Genomic DNA, 11,696 nt, shown 5'->3' with positions numbered 1-11,696 from the left:
AATTTAAAGTTGAGGGAGTCAAAATTCAAAAAGTTAAAGGTGAAGGCGCATTTCACAATATCACATAATTTAGAGGTTCTCCGTACATTTTCTTTTACACCCGGAAAATTTTTCTACAAAATCACATAAAATCCAATCAAAATAAGCCACGTAGCAATCGGACAAAGATGTGTACATCCTACCTTGCAGAGGATCCTTCAACAGGACCCCGCTCGACGAGTAAATAAATAAGTAATAAGAGAGCGCGAGATCCCGCGCCCTCTCCACCCACTCTCTCTCTCCACCGTTGGATTCGTAAGGATGTGTGCGAGCCTCGGGATCCGGTCACCGCGCTCGTGCCTCCTCCGCCCCAGCGCCGCCGCCGCCGCCGCCGCCGCCGCCGCCCCCCGCCTCCCTCCGCCGCGCTCCCTGCGGATCCCGGGCGCCCGCCGCGGCGGCGCTCTCCGGCCACCGCCGCTCATGGCGCGGCGGCGCCGTCGGCGGGAGGGCGAGGGAGGAGGTGAAAGGGGAGGGGACGAGCTCGTGCGGACGCTCTTGATCGACAACTACGATAGCTACACCTACAACATATACCAGGAGCTCTCCGTTGTTAATGGCGGTGAGCTCTCTCTCTCTCTCTCTCTCTCTCTCTCTCTCTCTTGTGAGATCAACTGATCCCTTGTTGAGAGAGACTATTGCTTTAATAATAGTTCAAATTTCGGGATACGTACGTTTTGTGGTAACTGTGACTAGATTGTTCATGAATGATTGATGAATATGAACGTTTTACTTATGATTGTCATGAATTGAAGTGTGAACAAAATGATTTGATGCTTGGAATTGGGATCGTTCCGATCCATTTCTATTATTGGTATTTGGTTTGAAGGATTGACATTCTGATTCCCATGTCATAGGGAATCGAATCCCTGCAAAATGATTCCCACCATGGAGGTGGGAATCAACTTTGATTCCGGAAGGGAGTGAGAAGAGAACTCTTTTTTTTTTTCCCCACTAACAATTATGTTAGTTCAAATATTATATTATATTTATTTTAAGATAAAACTTAATTATAATTTGAAATTTTGAATTTGAATTATGAATTCAAAATTCAATTTTAGCTTCTTAAGTTGAAATTTAAATTGTAATATAAGTTTGATATTTGTGTAAATTAAATTTTGACGTTGAACTTGAATTTGAATTATAAGTTTAATTTTTTTGTTCAAATTATGAGTTCCAATTTGAATTCATTTGATTACGAACTTGGACAGTAAATTTAAAATTTAATTTAATTTTTGAGGTCTTTGAATTTTAATTCTGATTCCTCTTATAAACCAAACAGATTAGAAATTTTCATCATTCTGTTTTCAATCCCGGTCCATTCCCATTCCTTTCCGATTTCGGTTCCTATTTTAAACCAGATGTGCCCTGATTCTGTGGTTTCTAGGTTCAAATCGAGCTGGTGAGACTTGAGGTTGCAGGTTTTTGCATAGGTTGTTTGCAAGATTTGGTCTTTACAGAGAAATCTGATACTTTGGCACAATATGCATGTATTCTTGATTTATTGATGCCACAAACTTTGTTGGCCATTTGCTCATTGACGATTTATATTTTTGCAGCAGCAGGGTTGTTGTTTTAAATTTATTAATGGAATATGGTTATTTGAACTATTTAAAGTGATCCTTACTCTTGCATTTGCCGAATTATTCATTCCTCACCGTCACAAGCTTCTTGGTACATGCTATAAATTATATATAAATTATAAAATTACTCATTTCTAGCATTTCCAAAATTTTTGGCATCCTTTATTACCCTGTTTTACTAAAACAATAGTAATTTTTTGATTCCATTCCTTAGTGCCACCTGTGGTGGTTCGTAATGACGAGTGGGCATGGGAATGCATACGCTTTTGGCTATATGAAGAGGAGGCTTTTGATAATATAGTCATATCACCTGGACCCGGTACTCCCGCTTGCCCAGCGGACATAGGTTAGTGTTTCGTTCTTATTTAGCTATTTGCCAAGTCTGATTGTATGGCTTATATTTCAGCTGATATAAATTAATTGGCAAATTGTTGGGTTGTCTGTGGCTATGTAGGAATTTGTCTGCAAATACTTCGTGAGTGTGGAGATATTCCAATATTAGGTGTTTGCCTTGGCCACCAGGTGATTGTTTATATGTTCCATTTTTGTTACAATCATATGTTTTAGTCTCCTTTTACAATAACACACAGAATTAACTGTTAAAACTTATTATATGAGAATAAGATGTATATTATTGTTATGAGATCTCATAAAAACTTATTTGAGTCTACCTGGTAGGCTGGTAGTAAAATTTATAATATCATAGGAGACAACTCTATAACATAAAATGGTAGCCATTAGCAGCGGACTGAGATTAGCTAGTTTAAGCAATATTACTACTAAAGGTACAGATAATCGGGCAAGTATCTTTTGAAATTGTGATGGCCTTCAAATTGGCTTGGAACTCTCTGTTCTTGTCAATTTTTCAATAGATAAACTGATGTTCCGTGCTCAAGGTCCATGACAATGCCGATGCATCATGAACCAAAGGTTGTCGCTGTTCTCTTTTTAGTGTGTTTGTTTGCATACATTTCAAATGATGACTAGAAGTATTTGTTTCTTTGGTAGTGCAATCTGGTGGAGCTATATGACACCTTATTTATATATAGATTATGTTTTGTTTTGCTTAAGGTGGGGTGAGGGAGAAGAAAAGAAAATAGTCATTTTTCTGCAATATGTTAAGCAAACTAGATTATAGAAGTGAGTCAAAGCAGACTTAGACATTAAACTGGAAGAATATGAAAACTAGGACCAAACAATTAGCTCCATAAGGACATAAAAGCTGTGTGTTTCTGAATTAGAATAAAAGATTAATGAACTCTGTATTAAAGGTAAGCAAGATCGTTATAGCGGACAACATTTCCTGACCGTGATCACTCTTTGTCACTCCGGTTAAATGGAAAGTTTTGTAGGACATCTTTTTTCTTTAAAACTTCCATTGTTCATGATATGTAGTTTTAGTGGTTATCCTTTTAGGAAGCAACAGATAAATAATTAGGAACAGGAAGATGTTGTGGGCTAAGTGTGTCATCATATGAAGCATCTTGTGGGCAAAGCATAACTTCATAAGAGGGTTTGAGCCAGCATTTATAACTATAACCTCCAACATGGCTCCCTGCATGCTGTAATAGATCATGCTAGTTAAAACCAAATATCATGAGCAACTATTTCTAATAAAATTTGTATATTTATTATATTATTATCTTATAACAAAACATAAAGATCATCTATCATGGGTTGAACATTAGGTGGTCTATTTGCTATATATAGCTGTAGTTTGATGAATCCCTGAGCTTTCAAATGGTATAATATGAAGAGCTAATTATGAACTTCATTTGGTTAAACATGTGTTTTATGGAATGGTTCCTCCTTTGTATAGCTTTATTTTTGATGAATGCTAGTGCTGAATACTTGACCTACTTAATGGAAAGAAATTTTTAGTCACGAGTCTTATGAATATTTTGCGTTAAGAAGGCTAATGTGAAGATCGACTTAAACTTCAATACTGATGCTTCATTTTTCTGTTTTCACACTATCACAGGCCTTAGGTTTCATTCATGGTGCACAAGTTGTTCATGCTCTTGAACCAGTACATGGACGTCTCAGGTGAAAATACAAGGTTTTTTTTTTTTTGAGTTTGTATTATTTATTGGTAGCTGAAATATATGGATAATTCCGGACTATCTCAATGCTCCTTAACTTTTTACTTAAACAACTTGGGCCCTGATCATTCTCACAGACTGCAAATCCATCCAAATTTGTTCAAAAAAGAAAAATCAAACTTTTTCTTGGAAAATGACCATTCTATGCTTTTACTGTAGAATGACTTTCTTGCTTTAGTGTACCTCAAACAGGGTCAATAGGGATATTTTGTAGGAAAAGTCACTTTCTGTCAGATTTTTGTTTAGCAGCATGAGATGGGTTGGAGTATATAAGAAAGTTTAGAATCTTTAGATGGAATTGGACTATATGAGAAAGTTCAAATGGAAGTGTTTACATGAAATAATTGGGGACTATGTTGCAATATTAGGATAGTAGAAGGACTATCCATACATTTTATCCTTTATGGTGTTGCTCTTGTTTTTGAGGTTGTAAGAGCTCTTCTTGGTTTGTAGCCAAGTTCTTAGCTGTGCAAGCTTTTTAGTGAAACTATTTCCATGTACTTTCAGTGAAATAGAACATACAGGGTGTGAGCTTTTCAGTCATATTCCATCAGGCAGAAACTCTGGATTCAAGGTTAGTTTTGCATTTCAGATGTAATAACTACGAGTCCTTAAAGATTAATAAATGATGATTCTCTTTAAAAAAATTCTTTACTTTTGGTCATGATAGGCAATTAGGGATATATGCTTCACAATATTTCCTTCAATAGAAATGAATTATCTGGCTAATTTTTTTATTGCAATAATGCAATTATCTGTTGTTCTACTAATTTGATGTTCGAGTAATAACTTTCAGGTTGTGCGGTATCATTCACTTGTAATTGATGCAGAATCGCTCCCTAATGATCTTATTCCTATAGCATGGACTACGTCTCTTCGTACACTCTCTTTTCTTGAGAGTGACCGGCCAGCTGCGATGAATGGTTCCCTCTGGGGTCGGCCACATGAACTCTGCACAATTGACCTTTTGGGTCGGCCACATGAACTCTGCACAATTGACCTTTTGGATAATATTAATGCAAGGGGTATTAAGTATACTGATGACTTACACTGCAAAAAAGTCCTTATGGGTGTCATGCATTCTACGAGACCTCATTATGGCTTACAGGTATCTTGTGCATTAGCATTGCTCATCCATTTCTCATTTGACAATGGTTTTATTATCTAATCATTGTTTTTACATTCAGTTCCATCCTGAGAGTATTGCTACTTGCCATGGAAGACAAATATTCAAGAATTTTAAGAAGAAGACTATTGAATTTGGACTGAGGACATCATCGCGTCATGAAAGAAAGGTTCACAATATTGGTAAACTGCCAATATTTCTAATGTTCTTTAAATTTGTGGTATCTTTGTTATTCTAGACCATCAACATTTCTCTATGATATATAGGCATGTGTTACTATTTCTTTAATCACTCCGATTCAAGGATTGCCATAGCATTGACACGGGGCGAGCTGGTAAGCCATTGGAATGGCACGTGCTGCAGCACAGAACACACTGCCACTCAGAACGGTCGGCACAGACCATGTATGAAGCCATTTTTATTTGTGGGCACAGTGGACATGGGCATATCCCCTCAGTCGGCATGCGCCTACCATGCTGGCGCGGCAATCCTTGCGATTGTTTGTCAAAATCTGACTTCAGTGTCATTATGCAGGGGTCTCATGCATGCCAATCATCGGGTTTCGCTTATAATGAGCTATTGCAGTTCAAAGCAAAAAATAAGGATCACTTAGATATGCTTGCAACCTCTCCATTAAGAAGCAGCACCAAGCATTTGCAATTGCAATGGAAGAAGATTGATAACTTAGTAAGCCGCGTGGGTGGCTCGGCGAATATATTCTATGAGCTGTTTGGATATTGTAATTCTGAAGAGACATTTTGGCTGGACAGCTCCTCAACAGATCAGGTATTGTTGATGTTATGTTATCTATTACTGCCTGCATACCGTCCTTTTTTTTCTTGTAAAAAAGTAGGCCAGATGCTGATGCTAGCCCATAAACATTTCTAAAAAGTCAGTTTAATGCTTGACTTAGAAGATACTTGCATTTATGACTTCGCTAAATAGCAACATACCAATATGGTGTGACTGATGTTGATTCCAGCGTCCAATTAATGCTGAGTTGAGATGCTTTTACCACATATATATACACATATTGCTCTTTTAGAACCACAGAGGCCTCTGTGCTTTGTGCTTGGTGCTTCCCGATTGTTTTTGATGAGGGGACTTCCGAATCAATAATTAACACCAGATCTAGACTATTTGAAGTATCTAAAAATAAATTTTGTGATTTTCGATATCATTTACCTAGTGATTGAGCGGGCTCAAAATAAATGGCTGAAAATAAGAATCTCATGAAAGATGACGATACAATACTAAAATTTTAGATTAGAGGTACTTATCTTACTTTAAATAGTATGCAAAAATTTTCTATTAAAATTTCATATGATTTGATAGCTCATGTCGACTATGAAAATTGTTGATTTTGAGCCTTTTCGATTATTAGGTAAATTGTGTTAAAAAACTATGAAATTTATTTTTTAGATACTTTAAATAATCTATATCAAGTCTAACGGAGCTAATCGTCAAATTGAAAGTTTCTTCATCGAAAACAACTTACATGTATGGAGGCCTTTGTGCTTCTGTTTGTGAGAGAGAGAGAGAGAGAGAGAGAGAGAGAGTTGGGTTTAGGGATGTCAATGGATGCGGATACCCGAAATTTTATCCGAACCCGAACCCGAACCCGAACCCGAACAAAGTGGATTTACTTGATGCTAAATGGATATAGTTTCAGATATGGATATTAAAAACAAAAACCCGACGGATTTGGATTCTAGTATGGATTTTAATTGTACCCGACCCGAACCTGAATCCGACCGGAATTTGACCCGGTCACGATTTTATTTTACATTATATAATATATATATATATATATATATATATATATATATATATATATATATATATATGTTTGATGTTATATTTGAACTTGTATTTTAAATATTTAGATTTAATGTAATATATTTTGAAATATTGAAAAGAGAAATAATTGTTTCGGGTTCGGATTTTCGGGTTCGGGCTCGGGTTCGGGTTTCGGATTTTTGGTCAGGTTCGTGTTTGGATATGGATTCTTAAAATCTGTCGGATTCGGGTTGGATTTGGGTTTTGGTTTTGGAGTTGGGTTCGGGTTCGGGTTCGGGTTTTTGAACATCCGCCCCGAATCCGACCGGTTGACATCCTTAGTTGGGCTAGAATACTCGAGTGTAAATGGGCCATTTTAATATCAAATTGTTTTTGAAGATGGGGCATATGAATTAACAATCGACATCGTTAAATATGATCTAAAGCATTTAAAGTATCTAATAACCAGGTTTTATGGCTTTTTTAAATTGTTATCAAGTCCATCAAGTGACTACAAAGAGAGCGGTCGAAATGAATAACATTGTGAAAATTGTTGTTAGAATTTTTCAATTCAAGATTAGAGTTATTGAACATGATCTAGATAGTGGAAAGAATTTTCTGTTAAAAATTCAATGGATTTGGATTGCTCCACACTATTAAACGAGCAAATGGCTTATGTAGACTGTTAAAAATTTGTCTATTTTGAACCCTTTCATCGCTAGGTAAATGATTTAAAATATTACGGAATTCGGTATTCAAATACTTCAAATACTTTAGATCATGTTTAGCTCTGTTGATTGATTCGGAAATCCCATCTTTGAAAATGACTCCATAGTAAAACAAGCCGGTTACTATTATGAGTATTCTAGCTATATGTGTGTTGGNGATACAAGTATTATGGCATAGACTTAACTACAATTTCTAACTTGAATGGCTCTTTTATGAACAAATCCTGATTGCAGCGGTGAAGCTGTGTGTGTAGTCTCTATTGTTGTGTCACATGTATAGGGGAAAATTGCCACAGAAGCTCTTTATTAGTAACTTGCCTTTTTATAATAAAAAAATAGATGCTAAAGCAACTATACATCCCTAAAACAGTACATCAAAAACGTCCAGCATTTAAATATCTTATGTGCTATCTCCTGCTATATGTGTAACTGTTGGTGATTGGCCTTTTTGCTATTTGGATTAGTAGGTTACTGTCAGTTGATTTTTTTATTTGTACATGTGATTGCTTTCAGAATAGGGCACGGTTTTCATTCATGGGTGGTAAAGGAGGTCCATTGTGGAAGCAACTAACTTTTCGCCTCTCTGATCAAAGGTCTGAAGACAATTTTTCTCAAGCACAGAGCACTGCTAGTTTAACTGCTCCTCTCTTTAGTGATTAAGCATTCTTTTGTTGATACATAGAGTCAATGACAGACGTCTACATTATGTTTCAGTAAAGCAACAAGTAAATTTGGAGGTTACCTTTCTATTCAAGATGTCCACGGATCTGTGAGCACAAGGTTTCTCAAGAACGGGTTTTTGGATTTCCTTAATGAGGTATATATTCCATATTTAAAAAATGTTTTATCACATAAAAATCTTATATTTTATTGTTAGATCTGTTATTAGCCTTAATTGTTACCATTTTGGTCAGCGCTAAGACCTGGTTTTATCAATGTAGTTTCTACTTAAGACCATAAATTCATGCTGGTTGTGCTTCTCTGAAGTGGTTATTATTTTGTTTTTTTTGATATTTCTGGATATATTTGTCAGGAACTTCAGTCGTTTCAATATGACACAAAAGATTATGAAGGATTGCCTTTCGACTTCTGTGGTGGATTTGTTGGCTTCCTTGGGTATGTTATTAATTATGTTAAAGAATAATCTTGTTATAAGTTATAACATTTTTCATGAAATCACAGCATAATTAATATTTATGAGTTCTACGATGCTGGATGGTCGCCATTTTGTTTATGCACTTTTGAACCAATGAAAAACACCATAATCTGTTCATGCTTCGTTATGGTTTAAGGCGGCGAGCAAATTTGGAGTCTCACTAGAAAAACCAGAGAGAGAGAAATTTGGCATACATTTAAAGCCATCCACATTTTGAGAAGTTCAACATTGGAAAAGTTTTTTATTACAATTTAAGAAAGGACAACAGTATGATATTTTGTCTCACCAAGACAAAATATGATTCAAGAGTAGTGCTAGCTTTTTGTAGTTATTGATGAAGTGGATAATCTCTGAATCATTTGTCCAACTTTGTCAAGACAATTACATTTTGTGCTTTAGAAAATCCACTTCATCAAGTTAGCCTCTTGGAATCAAGTTTCGAGGAGTCGTGGACATGCACTTGAACCAGATTAAAGAACTTACATCAATTTAGTTAACGCCGGATAATTAGTAGAAGGTTGCCACAGTTTATTCTCTTAAGACAAATTCGTATGCTGTTTCCTATCAGATCGATCTTTTAGTAATTGCAGCAGTGAGCAGTGTCTTTAATGAATGGGAACAGTGTGAATCTTACTTTGTTTGATAATGTTTCCTCGTGGAGAAATGTTGAACTGATCATAAGAAAAATATTGTATGGATCATATTAGACGAAAAAAAAATGCTCAGTATATACTTTAGTCTACTGTCTATTTCATCTAATTAATTTATAATTCTGTTAGTATTTTTCAAGGCTTAATGAAGCTCTTTTGCATTTACTGTATCTTTATTGATGAAACCAGGTATGGCCTTAAAGTTGAATGTGGAGCGTCATCTAACAAATACAAATCAACCACTCCAGATGCCTGTTTTTTCTTTGCTGATAACCTTGTAGCGATCGATCATGACAATGGAGACGTATATATTCTATCAATCCATGATATTCATAGTGACAGATCAAATGATAAATCATGGTTGATTGAGGCAGAGAGGAGGCTTCTCAGGTTAAGTACTATAGGCTCAACGAGAATAAACCTCAAAGAGCAACGACTGTCTAGTAGCTCAGTTCCAAACAAGGGAAGTTTTGTTGTTGAAAAATCAAAGAATCAGTATATAAAAGATGTCGAGAAGTGCTTGAAGTTAATCAGAGATGGTGAAAGCTATGAACTGTGTTTAACAACACAAATGAGGAAAAGGGTTGGTAATATAAATGCTCTAAAACTGTACTTTAACCTAAGAGAGCAAAATCCGGCCCCTTATGCGGCTTGGTTGAATTTTGCTGAAGAAAATCTATGTATCTGCTGCTCTTCTCCTGAAAGGTTTCTGCGATTGGACAAGAGCGGTACTCTGGAGGCGAAACCTATTAAAGGTACTATAGCACGGGGCAGAACACCTGAAGAAGATGAACAACTTAGATTACAGCTGCAATACAGGCAAGTGTGTAAGCTATTCTTTTGTCTCTTTTCAGTTTTTAGCTGTAGTGATAAAAATGTGTTTCTTTCATGTAAAATTTCTGAAAAATATAAGTTGTACCTGGGGTCTCAGCTTGACTTCTCCTGGCCTTTCAATTGTCTCACAATTGGGTCCTTATCCTTGTTAGGAAATTCCTTGGGTAAATTGCATAGAAATACAAATGCAATCACCATATTAGAAGTCCAAAAAATTGCTTACATGGCAGTCAGATGGTGATTACATGAATATTTCTCCCCAATTCAATGGAGGGATATAACTGAAAGGGTAAAGATCGCAATGAATTCTAAGGTTGTGGACCAATTACAACAACAGGAAGGTTGAGAATCGATCCTAAGAAGGTTGAGAACCCTTCGTTTAATTTTACGCATATCCGGAAATCCCATATTGAGAATCATACTTTTATTTCTTTCCTGTTGTAATTTGTTATTGATGTTTGAGATCAACACTTGCTATCCGACAAGCTTCTCACCTGTGTTCTTTTTTTTTTTTTTTTCTTTCTATGGGGTCAAATGTCTATGCCAATCTTCAAAATAGTGAGAAAGACCAGGCAGAAAACCTAATGATTGTTGATCTTCTAAGAAATGATCTCGGCAGAGTCTGTACTCCTGGCAGCGTGCGCGTCCCTCGCCTAATGGAAATTGAATCGTACGCGACTGTCCACACTATGGTAAGCACAATCCAAGGCAGGAAAAAACCCGACTTGAGCCCAATGGACTGCGTAAAAGCTGCTTTTCCAGGAGGATCAATGACCGGTGCACCCAAAATTAGGTCGATGGAAATTCTTGATTCGCTAGAAAACTGCTCGAGGGGTGTTTATTCTGGATCAATCGGATTCTTTTCATACAATCAGACTTTCGATCTAAATATTGTGATTCGGACTGTCGTTTTACACAATAGTGAAGCGTCGGTGGGGGCCGGCGGGGCTATTGTAGCATTATCGAAGCCTGAGGACGAGTTTGCTGAGATGATGTTGAAAGCAAAGGCGCCTACCAAAGTTGTCGAATTGTGCAACAGAGAAGTGGATATTCATAGTGGCTCGTGCAAAGAGGTTGTTACCTGATGAAAGGCTTAATAAGTTAAGGGTTAGAACTTACACAGGAAATTTGTTACACTACACAATTATCACCTGCTTTTTTTTTTTTTTTTCCCTTCCCCTTTTGCTACATTCATTTTACTCATATGGGGTTACGAGATTGTAATAATAAGGAATGAAAGTGGAAATGATGCTTATTTTCCATGTAGAAGGATCTGGGACCTCTTATAATTATTTAACAGATGGAACCACAGCAAAACAATGAGAACCTGAGGAAATTTTTTGTTTAACCTTCTTCAGTCTTTATTTTCGCCCCCCATTTTTTCGATTGTTTTCTGAGTTTCTCGGGCTTGAACTGCTTGTTGTTTGCATGAGACTCTGTATATCAGCATATTAAAGTAACCATCTGTTGATGATGCATGACACAGTGGAGATGATGTCTATTGCTAGATAAGAAATGTAATTTAAGGTGTTACAAAATTTATTAGCACAATGTGGATCTATTTATGTTTTGTATCCCTTTCTGCAGAAATTGATGTATGGGATTGTTAGGATATATTTAGTATATTAAGATGTTTTTAACATGTATATACTAACATTACATATATAATGGAACCTATATAGTACATTCCAAATACACTATA

The 11,696-nt window shown here is 36.3% G+C and overlaps 1 protein-coding gene across 1 annotated transcript; it reads left to right on the top strand.

The window, feature by feature from the left end:
• Positions 251-11,342, top strand: LOC109711723 (probable aminodeoxychorismate synthase, chloroplastic). The gene is made up of 13 exons (XM_020234911.1): positions 251-598; positions 1,834-1,965; positions 2,074-2,141; positions 3,601-3,665; positions 4,229-4,295; positions 4,518-4,829; positions 4,909-5,016; positions 5,382-5,633; positions 7,868-7,947; positions 8,069-8,171; positions 8,388-8,470; positions 9,350-9,979; positions 10,554-11,342. The coding sequence occupies exons 1-13, from the start codon at positions 301-303 to the stop codon at positions 11,077-11,079; spliced, it is 2,724 nt and encodes a 907-aa protein (XP_020090500.1). The 5' UTR covers positions 251-300; the 3' UTR covers positions 11,080-11,342.

Source organism: Ananas comosus, linkage group 6 (assembly GCF_001540865.1).
Source record: "Ananas comosus cultivar F153 linkage group 6, ASM154086v1, whole genome shotgun sequence".
NCBI lineage: Eukaryota > Viridiplantae > Streptophyta > Magnoliopsida > Poales > Bromeliaceae > Ananas > Ananas comosus.
Note: the sequence above shows the minus strand (reverse complement) of the source record. Positions and strands in the feature narration are given on the sequence as shown.

Bases quoted from the DNA above. Each gene is read 5' to 3' on its own strand.
- LOC109711723 (XM_020234911.1), top strand. From the start codon at position 301: ATGTGTGCGAGCCTCGGGATCCGGTCACCGCGCTCGTGCCTCCTCCGC. The intron at 1,966-2,073 runs GTTAGTGTTTCG...GTGGCTATGTAG, and splicing joins CGCTTGCCCAGCGGACATAG to GAATTTGTCTGCAAATACTT. The intron at 7,948-8,068 runs GTCTGAAGACAA...ATTATGTTTCAG, and splicing joins TTTCGCCTCTCTGATCAAAG to TAAAGCAACAAGTAAATTTG.